At 37.8% G+C, this 23,978-nt stretch overlaps 1 protein-coding gene across 3 annotated transcripts in view; it reads left to right on the top strand.

The window, feature by feature from the left end:
• Window positions 1–23,643, top strand: part of PLA2R1 (phospholipase A2 receptor 1) — a 108,210-nt gene extending 84,567 nt beyond the window's left edge. The window contains exons 21-31 of one of the 3 annotated variants that reach the window (XR_011528384.1): window positions 6,591–6,708; window positions 7,662–7,792; window positions 8,419–8,566; window positions 11,830–12,068; window positions 13,382–13,542; window positions 13,659–13,827; window positions 15,592–15,732; window positions 16,504–16,620; window positions 17,792–17,968; window positions 20,623–20,655; window positions 20,782–23,643. Coding sequence is in view for 2 of the 3 variants with exons in the window: in XM_008513706.2 (XP_008511928.2) it covers window positions 6,591–6,708; window positions 7,662–7,792; window positions 8,419–8,566; window positions 11,830–12,068; window positions 13,659–13,827; window positions 15,592–15,732; window positions 16,504–16,620; window positions 17,792–17,968; window positions 20,623–20,655; window positions 20,782–21,035 (1,527 nt within the window). In the remaining variant the exon portion in view is untranslated. The remainder of the gene's footprint in view (window positions 1–6,590; window positions 6,709–7,661; window positions 7,793–8,418; window positions 8,567–11,829; window positions 12,069–13,381; window positions 13,543–13,658; window positions 13,828–15,591; window positions 15,733–16,503; window positions 16,621–17,791; window positions 17,969–20,622; window positions 20,656–20,781) is intronic. The other 2 variants (XM_008513706.2, XM_008513708.2) reach the window with 2 other exon arrangements.
• Window positions 23,644–23,978: the final 335 nt, after the last annotated feature.

Below are 23,978 nucleotides of genomic sequence, written 5' to 3'. Positions count from 1 at the left end.
ATTTTTAATAGTTGACACCTTCTGTCTGCTTCCTATTTTCTCAAACTATAAAATCTTTCTACCAGTTGTAAATTATTTATACATTTCAATATGAGAAACATAGGAAATACTCAATAGGACTCTGAATATAACTAAGCCTTTTAATAAAACCTATCACAATTAGTTTTTTTAAGCTATTTTATTGTGGTAAAATATATATAACATAAAATACGCCATTTTAACCATTTTAAAGTGTACAGTTCAGTGGCATTGATTGCATCCATAATGTTTTTCAACCGTTACCACTATATTCAAAACTTATCATCATCCCAAACAGAAGCTCTGGTTGTTAAGAGTAACTCCCCATTCCCCATACCTCTGGCCCACAGTAAGCTCTAATCTGTTTTCTATCTCTGCAAATGTGCCTATTCTAGATATGTCATATAAGTGAACTCACATTGTGTCCTTTTGTGTTGGGCTTATTTCACTTAGCATAATGTTTTCAGTGTTCATCCACATTATAGCACACATCAGAACTTCCTTCCTTTTTATGACTGAATGATATTCCATGCCACATTTTGTTTATCCGTTCATCTGCTGTTGGACTTGGGTTGTTTTCCCTTTATTGACTATTGTGAATAAATCTACAATGAACATTGGCATACAAATATCTGTTGGAGTCCCTGTTTTCATGTCTTTAGGGTGGAATTGCTACGTCGCATGCTAATTCTATGTTTAACTTTTTGAGGAATCAGCAAACTGTTTTCAACAGCAGCTGAGCCATTTTACAAGCCTGCCAGGAGTGTATGCTAGCAATTTCTCCACATTCTTGACAACATTTGTTATTATCTGTCTTTTTTATTATTGCTATCCTAGTGTGTCTAGTGTTATCTCATTGTGGTTTTGATTTACATTTCCCTAATGGCTAATAATGTTGAGCATCTTTTGATGTGCTTATTGGCCATTTGTATACCATCTTTGGAAAAATGTCTATTCAAGTCCTTTGCTCATTTTTTATTTGGATTGTCTTTTTGTTGTTGAGTTATAGGAGTTCTTTACGTAGTCTGGTATTAAACCCCTATCAGATGTATGTTTTGTAAATATCTTCTCCAATTCTGTAGGTTGTCTTTTCACTTTCTTGATAATGTCCTTTGATGCACAAAATTTTTTAATTTTAATGAAGTCCAATCTATCTAATTTTTCTTTTGTTGCTCCTGCTTTGGGTGCCATATCTAAGAATACATTGCCAAATCCAAGCTCGTGAAAACTTACCCCTTACGTTTTCTTCTAACAGCTTTATAGTTTTAACTCTTATATTTAGGTTGTTGGTCCATTTTTAGTTAATCCTTGTATATGATAGTTTTTCACAACAGTTAGAACGAGTATATCCTGGAGTGGTCTGTAGGGAACAGGCACAAAGAAATGCCTCTCTCATCTTAAAATCACAGATTGATACAGACAGTGAGAAACCCCAAAGCATGAACACAACTGTTCTAGTTACTAATCATAATTTCTCCCCTGTGTAAAAGAGGATATTTTAAGGAAATTAATGGCAAGTCAAATCCTTGGCATTAGAGAAATAATTCTAGGAAACTCACACTGGCTGTTTATGGTTCAGCCCTTGACTATTATCCTTCTCTCAAACTCTTTCATCCACACAGCTTAGCTCTGTCCCATATTTCTTCTTGTGTGAACACAGGGAGTATGTACACATATGGGCTTGGCAGCAGTGATGGTGCAACAGACCCAGGGCAAAAGAGCAAGCGAATGCTTCCTTTGAAAGGAGTAGAAAGGGGCGTGAGTAGAGCACAAATACATGCATGACAGGAGAAGGGCTTTCTGAAGCTAGCTATGGAGCAGGATTAAAATACCCTCAGGTGGCTCCGTTTTTTAAAAAAGTCTTTATGGATAACTAACAGCTAGATTAGTGGTTCACAACCCTAATCAAACATTTAGAATCACCAGGTGAGCTTTTTAAAAATATCAAGGTGCAGGTGACATCTTAAAGATTCTGATTTAATTGATCTGCATGTGATCCAGTCATTGGTATTTTTTAAAAATTCCCTCGGTTATTCCAATGTGCAGCAAATATTTGCCCAGCGACGCAACGGTTGCACAACTTAGTCTCTGAATCATTCAAAGGATTTGATTACTAAGGATACTGTCGCACCAAGCCTCATGAGAAGATGACCTTTCAGAGTGAGGTTTCAGGGTCCCCAACTGTGTCTCCCCACCCACAGTGCCTTCTCTGCCTATTAATAGCTAAAATCCAACAGAGTCTCACTCTTTTGCCTTAACATTTTCCTTTATTTTTTTTTTAAGGGAAATATTTCTGAGATTGCCTCATCTGTCATCTACACCTTAGAATAAGTGGGTTTATCAGATCATTAGAAAAGCTGATAATAGGAGGACTGATAGTTGAGAGAAGTGGAGAGCCTAGTGGGGATGGTTCCCCTGATTAACAAAAAACTACAGAAGGAAAATTGGGAGCTAGCAATGACAGACATTACTCACTTCACAGCTCTGAATGTGACAATATATTATGTCCCATTAAACTTCACTTTTTTTTTTTTTTAAAGATCAGCACCTAGGCTAACAACTGTTGCCAATCTTCCTTTTTTTTTTTTAAGGATTGGCACCTGGGCGAACAACTGTTGCCAATCTTTTTTTTTTTTTTTTTCTGCTTTATTTCCCAAACCCCCCTGATACATAGTTGTATATCTTAGTTCCAGGTCCTTCTAGTTGTGGGATGTGGGACGCCGCCTCAACGTGGCCTGACGAGCGGTGCCATGTCCGTGCCCAGGATCTGAACCCTGGGCCACCACAGCAGAGCACGCGAACTTAACCACTTGGCCACGGAACCGGCCCCTAAACTTCACTTCTTGTTTGTCAGCTTCCTGGAAGGAATTTTTATTGATTATTTCTAAGAAAAAAAATCCTAGCTGGTTGACTAATTATCCACCTTTAAGAGTTTTAAAACTAAGATACCACAAGTTAAGCATCTTTTTAAATGTCTCATAGGGGCTGGCCCTATGGCCAAGTGGTTAAGTTCACAGGCTCCACTTCAGTGGCTCAGGGTTCCACCAGTTCAGAACCTGGTTGCAGACCTAGCACTGCTCATCAGGCCGTGCTGAGGCGGCGTCCCGCATAGCAGAACTAGAAGGACCTACAACTAGAATGTACAACTATGTACTGGGGAGCTTTGGGGAGAAGAAGAAGGAAAAACAAAAAGATTGGCAACAGATGTTAGCTCAGGGCCAATCTTTAAAAAAAAAATGTCTCACAAATTATTTTCTCTATGTTTGATGATGTAAAAGAGGCTTGACCAGGAATTACCCCAGAAAGAGTGAATCATCTAAGGTACTTGTAGCAACAGAGCTGCAGGAGGAAGAAATTCTAAGTGTGTGTGTGTATCAGATTAAGTCTTATGCTTCTACTTACACATTCTTATTCAAGGGCCTGGATGTTTTGCATCATCTGGTTTGGGATTAACCAATATTTGATTTCATGTACAAAATGGTTTTTCCTTAAAAACTACTCTCTCTTCTTTTTTAAAATTTATTCAAATTTTTAGCACTTCATTCATTCATTTAACTATGTTGGATATTGGTCATTCAATGGTGAAGAAAAACGAACATAATCCCTTCTCTTTTGGAGCCCACAGACTAGAGGGGGGACAAATATTAGTAAATCAATCAGAAAAATAACTGTCATTTACAACTGTGGCACATGTGATGAAGGAGAGTTACATAGTTCTCTTAAAGTATACAACAGGAGGACCTGACTGAGGTGGTCAGAAGGACAGGACACATTAAAAGTAGAGGGAACAGCATGTGCTAAGTTCCTGTGGTGAGAGGAAATGTGACATATTTAAAAAACTAAAGGAAGTTTAGAGAATTAGAATGTAGGAGATGAGACAAAAGAAATAGGCAAGGGTGATATCCTGTTAGAGTTTCTGGTTTTTATCCTAAGAGCAATGAGACACCCCTGAGGGGTTTTAACTAAAGAGAGACATGATCAGGACTGAGTTTTGAAAAGAATCACTCAAGAGTGCCAAGGATAGATTGTGAGAGAGCTAGGGTGATGAAGGCAAGAGCAGTTAGGAAGCTATTGCAGTGGTCCAGGCAAGAGATTAGTAGGTTGGGCTAAGATGGTGGTGCAGAGACTATGGGGCAGTGGGGATGGTGGGGGACTCTGAGAACTAGGATGGCCAAATAGTAGCACTGAAGGAATGATGGAGTGAGACAGTGAGGAGACTCCCACGTTGCAGGCTTATATGAATGCATGACTCTGCCATTCAAGGTCAGTAAGAACACTGGGAAAGGACTAAGTTTGGGGGGAAGATCATGAATTCTATTTTCAAATTTTGAGCTGGAAATAACTTTGAGACAAAACAAAATTTTATATTCAAAACTCGTATTCAGTACTGTAGGATATCTTTAATTCACAGTCATAATCAGAGATGCATTAAACTTGATCACGTTTTGCAGATTAGTAGGTAAACAACTTAAAATTAAAGATGCCATACTTCATCTTGCTGCTTTGCTTTCATTATTAATGACACCATTTTGAAGTCTGTTAGTAAATATGTTATATTTTTAGAAACAATGAGGTTGTGGTAATGGGAGGCTACGCTCCCATAGTCAAGCTAGTAAATCTTGGCTGAGGCAAAGCGGGAGCGGGCAGGGAGGGGGCATTGTGTGTGTTTTCTGGAGAGATTTATTGAGCTAACTGAACCAATGAGGTTCATTGGTATTTATGAATGGTTCATTAGTGTGACTATCTGAACATAAGGTGAATTCGCATTAAATGATAAGACTTCCTAATAATTAGTATGTGCCACTCTTTGGAATTTGTAATTAGAGGAAAGAGGCAAAATGAAAGGAAATAGATAAAAGGATAGTTGTTATAAAATTAAAATCCTTTAAGGCCAATTCCATTTCTTTGTGAAGCAAACAAGGTAAAGGGCACCAGAAGAATTGAAAATGTACTTCCTCTCTTTGTTGGTACCTCAACTTCAGGCTAGATCAAAGTTCCTGGTTTTTATCCTAAGAGCAGTGGAAAACCCTTGAAAGCTTTAAACTAAAGAGTGACGTGATCAGGACTGAGTTGTGAAAAGAATTACCTGGGCACTATTGACCTTTTGGGCTGGATAATTCCTTGCTGTAGGGGACTCACCTTGCAGTATAGAATGTTTAGCAGCATCGCTGGTCTCTACACACTGCATGCCAATAGCAACTCCCCCCACCTCCAGCTGTGACCACCAAAAATGTCTCCAGACATTATCAAAATATCCCCTGAAGGACAAAATGGCTCTGTTTGAGAACCGCTGGACTAAATCTAGAATGCCTGAGAATGGCATTTGACAACCATTTCAGAGTGTATTGAATTTTATTTTGTTCCATAGATATTTGTTGGGGGTCTTTCTTTAGTGTGATGTTCAAAAAAGAATAACACTTAACCTCTCTGCCTTTTAAGGCATTCATGATGGTGGGGAAGGGGTCAGGGACTGACAAATTTAGAAATTAAAGAAAGATAGGGAAGGATGGCATACCAAAGGAAGATGAGAAAGGATGCTCTCTCACGTGTAGGCTTCCACACTAGCCTAGACTTATCTTGTAGCTCAGATTTTCTCAGTGACAAGATCTTGAGATCTGACCTATCAGTGATGAGGGTTGTCTGTGTGCATTGATGAGAGAATATTCCATATGGAATATCCTTTGCATAAAGTCTCTCCTAACTTCTCTGGAATGTTGCCTGATTTGTTATAGTCCTTCTCTTCTCTCTCTACCTCTCCCCTGGCTCTGTCTGGCCCTAACATGTTAAATGTCACTGAGCTTTAGGGGAAAAAAAAAAACTATGCTTAAACCTTGCCTGTCCTGCCTAGTAGTTACTGTTCCATTTCTCATCCCATAATGAGTAACCCTTCCCAGGCCACCGATAGGAGTCTTCCTGGAGCAACAGTCAGCTCTCACTGCCAAATCCCGCAGACTTCTTTTTGAGCTCCATTTGACGTGGTTGGTCACCCTCCCCTTTGTTTCTCCTTCCTAAGTTTCCTTGGTCCTGCCTTGCTTCTCTTCCCAATGGGCTCATTTTTCTTCTTTTCTGGCTCTTCTTTATGGACTTTCATGGCTGACTCTAAGTACTCAGTGAATTTAAATACTTGATGTGGTTTGATTCCCCAGTATTCCTCTCTCACTTAAAGTGATGAATATTTGTAATGAAATTTGTAAGTAAAATTGAACTAAGCTGTTAATTGCCACTCACAGAACTTTTTTTTAGATTAAATCTGCCATTGTAAACTTTGCAATCAGGCTGGCTCCTTTTTAGAAGGAATGCTATTTTCCACTAGCAAAGACATTGTTCTGATATCCTGCATGACAAAACACATCTTTACTTCTGTTCCTGGTGCAAATGCACGCGAGGCATTGACTCACCCTGAAAGTTCGTGATCCTCTTTGTTTTACTTTTGCTCCTTTGGAGTAGCTCAAAGAAAAACTGAGTTATTTTTGTAAAGAATTTTCAAGGCTGATCCTCAGTATCTTTGGGAAATTTTTAATTCATTTAGAAAAATATGGAGGTGAACACTTTGTTTTGACATTTTTTTATAGTGCCTTTTGGTGAAAATCCCCAAAGACCCAAGTCATGGGAAGAACTGGACGTCGGCTCAAGATTTGTGTGCTGAAGAAGGGGGCACACTGGTCGCCATTGAAAATGAGGTGGAGCAAGGTAGAGCACTCAATATTCAATCAGGCAAAAATTACCATTTTTATTCAAGTATTTATTAAAAATTCCTCCAGAATACAAACATTTTCAAATCAATATTTTAAGTACTATATTGCTGATGACACATAAATTTTCAGTTTGGCCTGTAAGGTTTATATCATGACATCTGTAAAAGTTCGTACACTGCATTGCTTGAACAGCTGACGTTTGGAGCCTTTTGTCTTACCGGTAATAGTGGAAAGAATAAGGACATATTTATGATCTGTATATCTGTATTATAAAACAGCTAAAATAATCTGAGGTATAGTCTATTATAATTGCATGGCATAATTTTTTTTTAATGTTCGGCACCTGAGCTAACATCTGTTGCCAATCTTATTTTTTTTTTTCCTTCTTCTCCCCAAAGCCCCCCAGTACATAGTTGTATGTTCTAGTTGTGAGTGCCTCAGGCTGTGGTATGTGGGACACCACCTCAGCGTGGCCTGACGAGTGGTGCCGTGTCCCCGCCCAGGATCTGAACCAGTGAAACCCTGGGCCACTGAAGCAGAGCCTGAGAACTTAACCACTCGGCCATGGAGCCGGCCCACATGGCATAATTTTTTAGATCCCTTTAGATTTACTTATACACTTTGATATTTAGGCAATCATATACTTTAGAAAGGTACAGCAAACAAATCCTCTTTTGTTTAGAAAGCCATTGAATGAAGACTGGAAATTGTTTTGTTAATGATATGATGAAATCCCAGGCTTAGCCAGCTAATTTCTGTCAATTTAAACTGAAACAAAAGTGAAAGAGCCTGCATTACCTTCATAAGGACAAAGTAACAAATTCCTACAATTGATTCATAATTAAGTTTTGCTTTCATTTAAATAAAATCATAGCTATAAACAGAATTCAATGATTACCCAAATAGTTTGTATGGCATTAAATTTGATAATGTATTCCTATGTTTCAGCTTTCATTACTATGAATCTCTTTGGCCAGACCACTAATGTATGGATAGGGTTACAAAATGATGATTATGAAAAATGGCTAAATGGAAAGCCTGTCGCGTATTCTAACTGGTCTCCATTTGACATAATAAATGTAAGTTTTTAGATTTATTTTTTAGAAATCGTTTTAGCAGGAGATCCTATTTGAGACTAGTTTACTGAAGTGTTTTTTTGTTTTTTGGGGTTTTTATTTTTGTGAGGAAGATTGGCCCTGAGCTAAAATCTGTTGCCAATATTCCTCTTTTTTCTTGAGGAAGATAAGCCCTGAGCTAACATCTGTGCCAGTTTTCCTCCATTTTATATGTGGGACGCTGTCACAGCGTGGCTTGATGAGTGGTGTGTATGTCTGCACCCACCTGCAAACCCCGGGCTGCTGAAGTGGAGTGGTGAACTTAACCACTATGCCTCTGGGCCAGCCCCCTAAAGTTTTTTTTTTCACTTATATTTTGTAGGCATAATTTTTATTAGTCAGTTATTAATATATTAATTTTAATAGTGTAATTTCATATCATTTTCCTGTGTTCCATAAAGGTAATTACTTTACTCATCACAATAATTATTTATTGTGTAGGTTATGAAGTGATTTGTGAACAGGTTTATTAAATGCAAATAAAGGAATAATGGTGTTTGTATTTTAAAAATTATGTCCCTAATAAAAATGTCAATGTTATAATAATGTTATATGTTACCATGTTTTGGAAAACATTTATTCTTTTAAAGATTCCAAGTCATAACACCACTGAAGTTCAAAAACACATGCCTCTCTGTGCCCTGCTGTCAACTAATCCTAATTTTCATTTCACTGGAAAATGGTATTTCGAAGACTGTGGAAAAGAAGGTTTTGGGTTTGTTTGTGAAAAAATGCAGGGTAAGAAATATTTCCTTTTTTTCTTTTCATTTCCATGGGCCACTCTTCTCTTCCCTATTTGTTTTACACACTATATAACTGACTGTTTCATAGCTAACAGTGCCAGGCACTTATTCTTTGAGCTTTACTTATATATGGTCATTTAATCTCCGCTACCACAGGATCGTGCCCTTTAGTGGGGTGCTAAGGACTGCAGAGTCCACTTGAGTGATGACCAAGTTTATGCACCCATTTTGGTCATATTAAAAGGCTTTACTTGCTTTGTTCTGGGATTATGTTTCTGTTCAGGCAATAAAAAAGACATTGAGGAAATGTTGGAAAAGAGTCAAGGAAATAAACCCACTCAATACTTACTCCTTTCTCGGAACCCTAAAACTGGTCTCTGGCTATCATGGCATAAATATGGCATGCTGCATGTTTCTAGACCTGATGTTCAGAAACGCCCAATGACTTCTGGTGTGAATTACCAAAGCCATACTATTACAGGTAGCCAGTGGGGTCCAGGAACAGTGTGAATGCACTGTAAGTGACCTTGAGTAATAAAAATAACGCCAACAATAGCTCCCATCTCATACTTCTCCTGAGTGCTTGGCTTCCTGTGCCATGCCAGCCTAGAAGGCCAGAGTTTGTGTCTGGAGCTGTGTGGACTTCTGGGCAGCCTAGTATATGTATATCTCATCCATATATATATATGCACTTACTTGGAATATGAATTATACCTCTTAGTGTTGCATACATGTAAATTCTTTAATGATACTAAGTATCAACCCATCCTCAGAAAAGCAATTCCAAGGAAGTCCCGTTTCCTAGTTCACAATTATCACTTAAGCATAATAGTGGTCAGGAACTGAAAGAAGATACCAGATCAGCTATAGCAAGAATATTTTGAGAAGAGCAGAGTCTTGTAAGGAAAGAAATGATATCAATGTACCATATGCTTGCACACTTATGATATCCCTGGCACTGTGCCTTGGCTTTGTAAGCATTATCCCATAAAATTCTAATGACAGTTCTATGAAGTAGGTAAAATTCTCCCCATTTTACAGATGAGGAAATTGAGGCTTAGAAAAAATATGTAATACACTCAAGGTCTCTCAGTTAAATGATTCTATTATACAGCATTGATGTTGATCTCTTCTTGAAATATACTCTCTGACCACTTTCTCTCTTTGATATTTTTTGGATTAACCACATATATGTTCTTTTAGAGATAGTATAGAGTTGTCGTGGTTGAGAGCATAGGCACTGGAGTTCACACCCCTCCTGGGTTCCCACTCCACCTCTGTAAATAAACTGTCAGTCAAGTTTCGTATCTTCTCTGAACCTTGATTTCTGCATCTGTAAAATAGGATAATAACTATGTCATAGACTCTATGTATATACAATGCTTAGCAAGTTCCTAGCATATGTTTAACCAATGAAAGTTGTTTTTATTATTATTTCCAAGAAATTTTATTCAACTACACAAATTCTTGTAGTCGACAATGAATACCCAGATTCTGCTTCTCTTCTTTATGTGCCACATAAGTATGTTTTTGCATTGGGCTTAGAGCCTAAAGTCTCTTATCTGCCTGAAAGAATGAAGATATCTGAGTAAAAAGAGAAACAAGGGCAAAGTCAAGAACCCCAGTTTGGAACTTGGTTTCCAATAGATCTTTCTTTTTCATGGCAACAGGTGACAAAATCATGTTGCTCAAATCACTTATATTTTGAAACTTGAAGAAATTAATTACACAGGGAGAAATTTATATTTGCGAAAATACAGATGCATAACTTAGTGGAGAAAAATAGTTAAATTGTTATTTGGCTCATATATACAAAGGATTTCAGTTAGTTTAATTTTAATAATTGTTATCATTTTTAAATAGCTACTTTGGTATTCTATTGGTTTTGTATAAATAGCCTCAGACGTGATACATAGGCTAGCAAACAAACTTCTAGCAAAGAATGAACAGATGATAAAAGTGTGGTCCATCACAATTTAGTTGGTAATTGGATTAATTTCACTTTGGTTTTACAATATGTACTCCTGCTGTATTGAGGTAACATTTTCAGGAAAAGTCAAATTCCCACTTTGCCATTTTTATTTGGGAGAATGTGACAAGAGGAGGAGAGGGGAGCAAGAAGCAACAATTATTGAGAGCCTTCTAGGTCCCAGGTACTACAGTAAGTGCCCTGTGTATATATCTCATTGAATGCTCCCCACAGCCCTCTAAGGAAGGCCTTACTAATCCTACAGACCAGATATTTGAGGTTTAGAGAGATTAAGTAATTTACCCAAGGTTTCTTAGCCATTTAGGATCAGGGCTAGGGTTGAGTTGGAGGTCTTCTCACCTATCCACATCTCAAGATGCTCCTTTTCAAGCCAAAATGTAATGAAACCAGTATACAGAGAGAAATCCCAGCCGCTTTGGATCAGACAGTTCAGAAATTCTTGCGTTGTTTTTGTATGTTAGGTCTTCTAAATTTAGCCTACCCTAGAACATAATATAATACAGAACAAAAAGGCAAATGTACGTATTAAAGAGGAAACATCTGTAGGTAAAACACGGGGTTGGTTTTCACATGATCACAGCTTCTCATGTACAAGAAAGCACCAGTGATCACGGGTGGGAAAACCTTGCCTCTTAATTTATAATTCTTGACTCTGCCAGGTGGCATATTACTAGCAACTGTTTATAAGACCTGTGTGTGTTTCTAAGCATTTATTAGCTTAATTTTAAAACTATTTTTTAGAATTTATACGTGTAAACTTTTAACATGGTAGCAACTATCAAACGGTCTCAAAAGTTTAATAAAGTTTATTTGAGAATATGCACTCATTAAATTATCTTTGCAATGCAGTATATGACTACATAATATATGTCAATATTCTCTTAGTGAGTATTAATTTCTGCCATAACAGTATATGTTAGGCCAAGTGTATCTAGTAGGATGAAACTTGCCTAAGGAGATCACATCGGTTCCACCAAAAAGATGGTTATTTTAACAGAGATTGTAAAAAATGGGAAAACTTCTAGAAATGGTTCGATGTATGTTTATATTTTTTAAGAAACTCATTCATTAAATTTCCTAAAGTGTTCTAATTCTTTAGCATCACCTACGGTCTCAGGCAGTGTCCTCATTTCGAAATAGTCAATTCCGGGAGGGAAAACTGTTGTTAACAGTAGGATGGATCATTGTGACACGATCTATGCAAAGCTTTGCCTCCCCCTTTCTCATCCAGATGCTACAAATGATTTTTGTTGTTGTTCTTGTTCTAGATACTTCTGGACATGGTAGAAATACATCTGATATGTATCCAATCCCCAATACCTTAGAATATGGAAACAGAACTTACAAAATAATTAATGCGAATATGACTTGGTATACAGCAGTAAAAACCTGCCTGATGCATGGAGCAGAACTGGTCAGCATTACAGATCAGTATCGCCAGTCCTTCCTCACTGTTATCCTCAGCCGGCTAGGACATGCCCACTGGATTGGACTGTTCACCGCAGATGTAGGTGTTCTCAAATCCCTTGGACAATCCTCCCATAATTAAGTCTCACGTCTACTTCCTTAGCGATATAGCCACTGAAATTAGCACAGAAAAAAATTCCCAGAAATAATAGTAATTATAACATTTAAGTAATTGGTTTATACAATAACTACTGACAACTTTATGAGCAGCCTATGACGACAAAATAAAGGTGCGCACCTTTTTAGCATGAACATCCCTTGCCTAATTTTCTGGAAATTCATGCCCTTCAAAGGTTCTCTGAAAGTTTCTGAGAAATTTTGGGATACTTTCTCACGTGTGCACTGGAACACATCCTAAACTCAAGCCCCTGCATTTAGGTAATTTGTTGCGTTCAAGGAATCCCTAAGAAAAATGAATCATGCTTCCTGCCTAGAAATTTGGTTATTAATTAATTCAGTCCCCCTTGGAATTTAACATAGGGGTTATTTTCCCATTCTAAGGATGTAGTTTGGAGAGTGAGCTTTTTTTTTTTTTTTTTAGTTTTCTTTTTTTAAAAATAAAAGTATTACAGACCCAAATTAGTGAAAAATAAATCTATTCTATCCTGACCTCTAGTTCTGCTCCCCAGTGTCAATCACTGTAAACAGTTTCTTGTGTGTCATTTATAAATATTCTGTGTATGCACATATATACACATGTAATTGATGAATATATATATATATACACGTATTTTTTAAATACAAATGAGATGATACTATATATGCGGTCCCTAAACTTGCATTTTTATTTAATATGCCTTGTACAGCTTTCCATGTCAGCACATAAAAATCTAATACATTCTTTGGGACAGCAGCACATAAGGATATACCGCAATTTATTAAATTCTCCCGTGAATGGACTTATGGGTTCTTCCCAGTTTTTCACAGTTACAAACAATGCACAACAGATATCCTTGTGCAATTAGGATAAATTCCCAGAAGTGAAGTAAAGTACCCTTTAAATTTTAACCAGTGGTGCCACATTGCTCTCTGAAAGTTTGCACCAATTTACAACAGTGTATGAGAATGTCTAGTTTTTCACATCTTTGCCAACACTGAGTATGTCAAAATTTTAATCCTTGCCAGTGGGATAGGGGAACGGATGGCATTTCCTGGTGGTTTATTATATTTTGTATTTTGTACACGTTTTAAGTTTATGTAGTCAATTTTGCTTGATGGCCTCTGGATTTTGGATCAGACTTAGAAGGGTTTTCCCCCCACCAAGAATATAAAATGTTTAGCCAAGTTTTCTTTAGTACTTTTGCGTTTTCAATTTTATGTCTGAATCTTTGATCGATCTGAAATTTATTTTAGTGTAAAGAACAAGATATTGATCCAACTTCACTCTGATTGCTTCCTGGGAAGTTATGGCGGCAAGGAGCCAAGGATTCCCCAAAACTAAAAAAGATACTGCTTGTTGTAGATATTCCTTTTTGTGAGGCCATATTTGCAAGCTGTTCTAGACCCCCTGAAATGTAAGTCTAGATGTGAAAAAGTAAATCTTTGTGTGAAGTGAGGGGTGTTCAGACAGCATTGAATGATGTCACCAGCAGTCTTGGCAAGGAAATGAGAACTCAATTTCCCTCCACAGAATGGTCTTAACTTTGACTGGTCAGATGGCACCAAATCCTCCTTCACTTTTTGGAAAGACGATGAGTCATCGTTCCTGGGTGACTGCGTTTTTGCTGACACCAGTGGACGCTGGAGTAGCGCAGCCTGCGAGTCATTTCTGCAAGGAGCCATTTGTCAGGTACCCACTGGTAGGTTCAATTCTGTTCAACTCAAGAAATATGTACTATGCACCTGCTGTATGCAAAGCACTGTGCTAAGCAGGAGAAATGAAGAAGACTAGTAAGAAGGATTTGCCCTCAAGAAATCTCTGGCCTGATAAGTGATGTACAGACAAATAATCGTTACACAAGGCAGGGCCACCAAATGACATAAGAGAGGTAGCAAGTGTTGTGGGGCAAGAAAAAGAATGCATCATAGCCACTTGGGGAAAAGTAGAAAGGCTTCTTGAAGGAAGTGACTGTGGAGATTGGCCCTGAAGAATAGTTGGGTATAAACAGGACAATGATGAGACATGGAGAGGCATTCTGAGCAGAAAAGATTCAGCAAAGACATGGAAGGAAGAAAGGACTGGGCATGTATAAGACAAAACTGGTGTTGAGATTTTCCAGTGTTGCAGGTTACAGGTAAAAAGAGATGGGAAATCAGGCTAGAAACATGGGTTAGGAGTGTGTGTAGAGGATCTTGAGCCAGACTGAGGATTTATGTTTAGGTCAAAGACTAATAGGATTCTAGATTATAACAATAATCATAGTAATAACATTTATATTTATATTACACACGTACTTATATAATAAAAATAGCATCTCATTACATTTAAAGTTCAGTTGGCCCAACCAGGTGAACTTTATTTTAAAGATGAAACAGACTCAGAGCACTAAATAGCCTCCTGAAGATCTCATAGATGTCCGTCAACAGCACCAGGAGTAGGAGCCAACTTTTCTGGCTCTCTCATTTGATGTTTATCCCATTACATGAGGTCTCCTTTCCCTTGATTGCTGTGGTGTACACAAAGAGAGTTCCTTCACACTAGCTGGTTTCTTTTTCAATCTCTCAATTAGTAAATGTTCAAGTAATTACTTACATTCTGGATACTGTCAATTCAATAGCATACATGCACATTATGTAACTTCAGATCAAAACAGTTCAGGATAAAAATGTAAATGAGAGATACATATATTGGGAAAGCTAATTCTGCTTCTAAAACTCCACAGACTTTAGTCTTCCCTTTTCAGTAGCCCTGTGTTTATTGAGTGCTTAAAAGTGTCAGGCACTAGGTTATTTAAACTCTAGTTGTAAGAAAGGTGTTGTTGTTAGCTCTCTTTTATAGATAAGGAAATCAAAGTATAGGGAGATTAGGTAGCATGCCCACAGCCATACACCTAGGATCTCACATGGCTGTGTCTGACTCTCATGCTTGCCTTCTGAAGCGGTCTACCTCAAATTCCCTAGTTATGTGCTATGTTATGTTATGTTATGATACTTTATTGAATACATTATTTTCTCTCATAGGTTTATTAGCAAGTAAGGATTTTTAAAATCCGTAATATTCAACATTGCATGGAACACATTTTGTACATCTGGAAGTGCCTTTTGCCAGCTTCGTTTGGCTGCCAGTCCTTCTGTGGATCACATCCTCCAGTTTTTCCAACCTTTAGGCTACTAACTGTAAACTTGAAAGACAACTCCCCTCACCCAGGCAGCACCCACATTAAGCCCATGAAGCTCTGCGTAATATTCTGTGTTATGTGTAGGTAAAGATTACTCCTGCCAGAAACGCCGTAAACCAGTCCTAGTTTTGTAACCATTTACATTAAACTCACCCTTTCAGAGTATTACCATGAAAATCTCATTACATGTAGTTATCTTGGTCCTTCACAGAATGTAATGCAATCGTTATCTCAATAAATGAACCAAGCCACCACTCTGAAATCATAACTGAATTTTGTTCATAGAAACAAGACCATTTGGATACCCAGAGTTGTGCTCAGAAACATCTATTCCCTGGATAAAATTCGAAAGTAATTGCTACAGTTTTTCTACAGTCCTAGACAGTACAAGCTTTGAGGCTGCTCATGAATTTTGCAAAAAGGAAGGTAATTCTTTTGTGTTGGTAAAATGCTTTCGGTGTGCTCCTTCTTGACATTTCAGTAAACAATGTGGTTTTCTTCATTTATCTGATTATTTGGTGACTTTGAGAGCAACAAAAACAATTGAAAAAATAAATACTGTTGAATTTGCTTGCTTGGGGGATGGCTAATATACAATACTCAATGTCAAGTATAGAATTTGAAAACCTAAGATACTGTCTCAGAATACTGTACTTTCCCAAGAAAATGTTCCTTTGGAATGCACTTGAATTATGAATTTTTAATGTTCCTTAAAATTAATATTCTATGCTTTAACTTCTTAAGTACAAGCTTGTATTTTTTAATAAATGGGGTTTTACTTCTAAATTTTTAATTAAAAATCACTTATTTACAATGGAAATTTTCACATTTCAAAGGCTGAACTTTACAAATTAGAGTATAGGAGACATTTTTAAAAGTTGTGTTTACGTTGGGGCCAGCCAGGTGGCACAATGGTTAAGTTCGCATGTTCCGCTTCGGCGGCCCGGGGTTCCCCAGTTCGGATCCCGGGTGCAGACATGGCACCACTTGGCAAGCCATGCTGTGGCAGGCATCCCACATATAAAGTAGAGGAAGATGGGCATGGATGTTAGCTCAGGGCCAGCCTTCCTCAGCAAAAAGAGGAGGATTGGCAGCAGATGTTAACTCAGGGCTAATCTTCCTCAAAAAAAACAAAGTTATATTGTATTTACATGTAAACACAAATACTTGTTCATTTGCTGTTTGTCTCTTTTATAGGATCTAATCTTTTGACAATCAAGGATGAGGCTGAAAACTCATTTCTCCTAGAAGAGCTTTTTGCTTTTGTTTCTTCTGTCCAAATGGTTTGGCTGAATGCTCAGTTTGATGGTGACGGTAAGTGATTTGGATAGAGGAGAGGAGAGGGCGTAAATAAGTGCATGGTGGTCAATGCTGACGAAGATGGCTTCTGCAAACCAGAACACTCTCCTTGGATGCATTTGCTGTGAAAAATAGCATGGGTCCTAAAGCCATTTCTTCCAAAGACAACATTGCTAACCCTTTTCTCTATACCCTCTTGTCCTTTGAAATAGTCCTACAGGTACCCAAAATGAAAACAAGCAGTTTATCTTATACTTACCCTCACATCATGAAAATGCTTAACTGGAACTTTGTGGTCACAAACTTAGTCATAGACACCAAAACCATATTTACTTGAAACTACCTCAGGTTCCTAAAGGTTGTGTTATAAAAAAAACAATAGAGTTATGGAGGCGTCTCAGTGATAAATTGTGCTATTGGACTTGTTACTTACCACTCAAAAAAAGAGTTTGTAATCAAATGAGAGTATGGTATTCTTTCCTTTATGTAAGCGATGGTTATTGAAAGCGTGTGTAAGGAAAATTATTTTAATTGGTATGGAGAGCTTGTTAGACTGTTGGACCAAAGTGGAGAAGGACCCACCCTGGCGAGGAGGAGTATTTCAATCACTGACATTGGTTAGAATTTCTAGCACGTGGTGATAATAAAAAGCTGACTGACTTTTAGTTAGTTTTATTGTTGGTTTTACATCCTTTTCAGATAATACACCCTCTTATTGCCTAGACATGGGTGGGCTCTCCAGCTGCCCCCACCCCTTGGTACACCACTGGCTTGCTATTTAAAGAAACTCACTGTACAATTCCTTCAGAAAGTGAACCATTTTGTAATGATTTGGATGTTAGGACTTCTCTTGGATTTTTCTTTTTATTGATTAGTTTATGAAATGAATTCTTTCAATTGATTGTGATATGGAATATTTCAAAATTCAAAGTGTCACATTAAAAAACCTATCCTAAATGAACTAAATTAGAACAGTATATCTAAAATAAATAGAGTTGTTCGCAAGGCAACTTTACTAATACCTACGTTTTGTTGTTGAGTTCATGACTGTACCGACTGAGCTGAATGCATCAGATAAGGAGAAAGTCTCATTAAGTTTAGGGGCTCCTTTTTATGGTTCATTCCAGTCTTAGTATGTTTGACAACCATGCACATAATTCATAATAAGTGAGCAATTTTTCCACAGATGAAACCATAAAGTGGTTTGATGGAACTCCCACAGACCAGTCAAACTGGGGCATTCGGAAGCCAGAGATGGAGCATGTCAAACCCCATCTGTGTGTTGCCCTGAGGATCCCCGAAGGAGTGTGGCAGTTATCCCCATGTCAAGAAAAAAAGGGATTTATATGTAAAATGGAGGCAGGTAAGTAAAGTCAGAAGGAAATTCTTCGTTTTGATTCTCCTCTGACTAATGTCGACCCACCTTCTTAGCATTTAAAGATTTTAAAATCGCAGTATTCAGAGAGTATTCAGATGGATTCTGACATTATCATCTTGTTTGTATCAAATAAGTCAGAGGACATTTCAGCTCCTTCTTTCTCTGATACGAAGAAAAAACCATTATAAATCAACTCAAAGACTATGACTTTCTTGTGTCACCCAGCTGTTAAACTAATGGGCAAAAAAGCAGTTTACCTCAAGCAAATAGAGCCAGAAATGTAAACCAGTGAGCCTCATTCCGGCAACTCCCACTTAGAATTTCATCTTTTGTCCCAGGAAATATAATCCAGGCCTAGGTATCTTTGCTGTAAATAATCAGATATGATTCTCTGTTGCACGCTATGCCATAAAAGTCGTATTTTAGCTTCATCTTGGGCTAACTACTTAGTTTGTAAGGATAAAAAATAGTAATTTTAGAAATCTAAGCCAGAAAATTGTAGTCAGTTGCAAATAACAGCAAAGATTTCTAAGATAGGATGTTAATGAGATCGTTGACAGTAGGATGATGTTTGTAACAATCGTAACAGTTCTCAGTGTCAGTATTATAAAGACGGAGGGATTGGTGTGGCCTGTGCCGCTGGAGAAGGCTTTAGAGAAAAGATGAGGCTTTGGAATCCTAAAGGATGAAGAGAATAGAGGAGGGAAGGCATTTCGGACAAAAGTCCCAGCATGACTAAAGGCAGCAGTTGAGAATGAGCTTAGATTGGAGCAAAGGGCTCATGTTAGGCGGTGATGGGAGTAAAATTGAACAGTGATGTAGGGTCCATTCACAGAGAGTGCTGTGAAGAGCTGAACTCCGTGGTGAAGGAGGCAGGGACTGCCTCTGTGCTCTGTGGACCCCTGCTATGGAGTCACACTTATCTAGACGTAACAGGAGGCAGTTGTAATTTGAGTGACAGAACTAGGAATAAAAAAGGAGGGTAGAAATGGGAAAAGAGAATCATCAGGTCTTGGTAACTGATTAGATACTGGGAATGAAGGAGAAAAGAAATGGTAGATGTGGCACCAATATTTGAAGCCCTCATAGTGTGAATACCAACTCTGTGTAGAAAACATGACTAAGCCTAATAAATAGTGTGCCCAAGTGATCACCAGCATTTAAGCATCAAGAACAAATCAGAAATACTTCGTGTCTGTACAGGACTTTACAGCTTCCTGTAACACATAGGATATCTCTTTTGTACTTCACAGCAACTTTTCATGGCAGTCAAGCAGATAAAAGATTCCTATTTTACAGATGAGAAAAGTAGCTGTCCAAACTGAGGCCACATGAAGGACTAGACTCCAAGTTTTCTGGCTACGTGCTCCTTGTACACCTGCCCACTGCCGGCATTGTGAAAATAAATACTCTTTTTTTTAAAAGGGCATGATAATTCTGCTCAGCCTTTCTTTTGGTGAGGAAGATTGGCCCTGAGCTAACATCTGTTGCCAATCTTCCTCTTTTTCTTTTTTCCCCCAAAGCCCCCCAATACATAGTTCTATATCCTAGTTGTAGGTTCTTCTAGTTCCTCTATGTGGGATGCTGCCTCAGCATGGCTTGATGAGCGGTGCTAGGTCTGCGCCCAGGATCCAAACCGGCAAACCCTGGGCTCCCGAAGCGGAGTGCACAAACTTAACCACTCAGCCATGGAGCTGGCCCCAATAAATACTCTTTTAACAGTCTTTCTTTAAAAAGCATCTTGACACACACAATAATACATGTTCTCAATAATATTATATAAAATTATACCAGGTTATTTTTAAATTGCAAAAAAAGGTTTTGTAAAAAAAATGGTTTTACTATTGGTAACGATGTTTATGCTTCCTTTGAGAATATAACAGTGAATGGGCATAAGTAGTGCGCCAGGGCACTTCCTCCTCCAGTCACAAATCCTTTACTGCTCTTTCTCTGGCTCATTCTCTACATATTCTCTGGATCTTTACCTAGATCAAAATAGCAGAGCTCAAATTTTCAGATAGAGCCCAGTTGAAAGAGATACATTTTTACAGTAGGAAATCCTCAAACAGGAGCCCTCTAACTGTTGGAACAGAGGAGCCATTATTTATTTCCCAAGATTCTTGAGAGTGCAAAGGCGAGAAGGTGCTGATTATAACATCCTTGTGTAGAGGCAGAGAGGTTATCACTGCTGGACAAACTCCATCACATCCCAACAAAACTGAGTTCCTTGCAGGCAGGGACTATATTTTACCCACATCTTTTATTGCAGCATAGTGCTGACACTGGATGGGAAGTCTTAGGCTTAAAAAAAATTGTATATTTGTTTGTGAGCACTAATAATGATTACTATAAATCAGGGGTCAGGAAACTTTTCTTGTAAAGGGCCAGATAATAAATATTTTAGGCTTTGGGGGCCATAATGGTCTCTGTCATGCTGCCATTGTAGCATGAAAGCCGCCATAGACAATACATAAATGGATGAGTGTGGCTGAGTTCCAATAAAACATTATTTATAGAAACAGGCGACCAGATTTGATCCATGGGCCATAGTTTGCTGAGCCCTGCTTTAAGTAACGACATAATTTTGCTGAATTAACGGAAAAATTTCATCTCAGTATGTTTTTTGTATTTGATTTTAGATATTCACACAGTAAAGGAGCATCCAGGAAAAGGTAGGTTTGGAACAGTAGAAAACATTTTGATTTTTCTTAGAAATAATAAAATAGGAAGTAACTATGTGACAGTATCTATCTTACTTTATTGTCATTGAAGTTTTCTCTTTTTTCATCTTTTTTCAGGACCAAGTCACAGCATTGTACCTCTTACAGTGGCACTGACACTGATTGTAATTCTGGCAATTTCCACTCTTTCCTTCTGCATTTACAAGCACAATAATGGTACCTTCAGGAGACTTGCAGGGTTCGAGAATCCTTACTATCCTACAACCAACTTTAGTACAGTCCATCTAGAAGAGAATATTCTCATTTCTGACCTTGAGAAGAATGACCATAATAATGAAGTCAGAGAATGCCACAGCCATGAGGATGAGTAAAGAAGACTATAAGGGGAGCCTCCTCTGTGTTTTCCTTTACAGACCAGATGCCATTATAATGTGAAATTGTGTCACTATTTTAATTATTCTTAAAGTGATTACTGGTTTTTAATTGTAACCAAATCAGATGAGTGTTGATTTATTCATTTCCCCAAACTGTGATCTATTCTTTTTTATTTTTTTGGTGAGGAAGATTGGCCCTGAGCTAACATCTATTGCCAATCTTCCTCTTTTTTTTTCTCCCCAATGCCCCAGCACATAGTTGTATATCCCAGTTGTAAGTCATTCTAGTTCTTCTATGTAAGAAGCCCCCACAGCATGGCTTGATGAGCAATGTGTAGGTCCACACCCAGGATCCGAACCAACAAACCCTGGGCTGCCAAAGCAGAGCCCATGAACCTAAACACTCAGCTGTGGGGCCAGCCCCCTGATCTATTCATAAAAAGGGGAAATTATATGGTGGTTATTATTCAGAAAATAAGAACTATTAAAAGAAACTCCCTATTGAAAACTCTCAAACTAATGTGAGTAATTGTTTTTGCATTAATATTTCTATCAAAATTTGGGGGGGGAATTTTTAAACTAATCTGGTATCTATTCAAACATTTAACCACACTCTTTCCATTAAAAGAGAGAGAGAGGAAGTGAAACAAATTTTAAAACCCTATATTTGTATATCAGAAGGAAAAAAAAGGCTTCTGAGAGGTTTCTGGTTTGCTTTTACTGCAATCTTTTTAATTCAATCAGTTTTAGCAGCAAGATTTGGAAAATACTAATTTCTAAGCTTAAAATTCACAGGTTCTGGACACTAAACTAATATATAGAGTGACATTCATTTTTATTAGTTCTCACTTCTCAAACAAAGGAGAAGAAAAATAGCCTTTCTTTAAACAATGAAGATCTTGGTTAGCAGCACGCTTTCGTGAGCAGCCACACAAAGTGGCCTAAAATCTTCAATTACTGAACGATGACTCAATTGATAGTTAATAATGTCTTATAGAGAAGCTTAAAGGAATTTATTGAGATTTTAATGCTTTTAAAACTCCTGGGCTTTATTTAAAACTAAAGGTATAAAATAATATATAACCCTCCTAACGACTAAAAGATATAAAATGTGACTTCAATTTAAAGGGGAAAAATTGAAGATCTGAATCACAGTCCCATTACAACTAGAGTAGAGGATATGTTGAGAAGTACTAAATAAATTACTTTCCAATGGTAAGCTAGATACCTTTGTTATGTAAATGAGTTTATTGGGGTTGTTCTGTTTAGTAAACGGTGGGTTTTGGGAACCACATCCATTTGTGTTGGACTGGTTAGCGCAGTCGGGGAATAATGATTAACAGTGTGATTTTGTTGCTGTGCTGTTCAGTCAATTCTGACCCCCAGCGACCCTGTGCACAGCAGAACAGAACCCTGCCCCATCTTTCTGCGCCATCCTCTCACCTTCCTGCACTATATCACACAATGTTCCACTGCTATTCATAAGGTTTTCGTGGCCAATTTTTTTGAAGTGGGTGGCCAGGTCCTTCTTCCTAGCCTGTCTTAGTCTGGAAGCTCCGCTGAAACCTGTCCACCATGGGTGATCCTGCTGGAATTTAAAATACCAGTGGCACAGCTTTCAGCATCACAGCAACACATAGCCGCCAGATGCCACAGTATGACAACCAGGTGGTATGGTTCTGTGACTAGGAAACGAACTGGGCAATGCTGGTGAGAGTGCTGAATCTTAACCACCAGGGCTGTCTTAAAAGCATGATACTGTCCATAAATTAAAAATCACAGTTTTGACCCTCCTTCATTAATTTCTTATAAGGAAAAATGACTTAATAACCAGTATTCAAAAGTTACTCATTACATAAATATTTATTGAGTTCCTATTAAGAACCAAGTGTCATTCTAGAAACTGGAGGTATTACAGTGAGCAAGTCAATGAGATCTCTGTTTTCATTGCACTTATTTTCTAATAAAGGAAAACTGACAGGAACCCAGTAAAGAAATGCAGAAGTAGAAAATATCAGATGGTTATGAAAATTAAGTAAGGTCCCATGATAGAGAGAAACTGGGGGAATGTCAGGGCCTCCCCAGAGTGTGCATTTTAATTATTACAACTGGCTGCCTCAAAACTGGTGGCCACTAGTCACAAGGTGGAGCTCCGGGAAAAAGGATAAATAATTTCTAAGTGGAAAACCATCATCATTAGAAATACACTTTGAAGTGCATGCTCTGAGAATGAAGTCCTTGTGGCCTGAATCAGTTAATGCAGCTTCCAAAAGCAGCTCTTTGCTAATCCCGTTGTAGTTTATATGCTGAGACAATCAACTTCCGTAATTTTTTTAATTTGGGGGACTTTATTTTTTAAGAGTTATTGTGTTATATGGCCGTTGTATATATATGACTCAAAATCATAATTGACTTGAATTAACCAGATGGTCTAAAAGCCCAATTTAACAATCTGTCAAGTGAAATTAAAGCTCTGTTCTTTTCAGTGGACTTGGTAAAAACTGCTAATCAGTTATCCTTCCAGTCAAGGTATATTGAAGTGGAATAGTCACATGTAACAATCTGACAAAGTATGTCATTAATAAAGTGGTTTTGCAGAAAGAAACTGTACTGCTTGTCCATGCTCTGTACTTTGGTATTTAGTATTGAACCACATCTCTGGGGAATCTGTCCCCATGAACAGATCATGCCCTCCTTCCTGTTACTGAAATTTCAGAACTAGAAAGTCCTGAAATGTTCTGTTTTACTCATATAGGTGTACTTTAAAAAACTTTTTTCCACTTCTATTTTTAATCTGAACTAGATTTCACAGCTACAGCATAAAAATAAAAAAAGCGGAGTCACACACTCATTCACACATAATTAATGTGCCCCCTTCCAAAGAAAATCAATTATTTTCTACGACTCTGAGTCATAGAAAATCTTAGATTTTCAATTAAA

Source organism: Equus przewalskii, chromosome 17, assembly GCF_037783145.1.
Source record: "Equus przewalskii isolate Varuska chromosome 17, EquPr2, whole genome shotgun sequence".
Taxonomy (NCBI): Eukaryota; Metazoa; Chordata; class Mammalia; order Perissodactyla; family Equidae; genus Equus; species Equus przewalskii.
The sequence above is the reverse complement of the archived record's forward strand: the minus strand, read 5'-3'. Positions and strand labels throughout refer to the sequence as shown.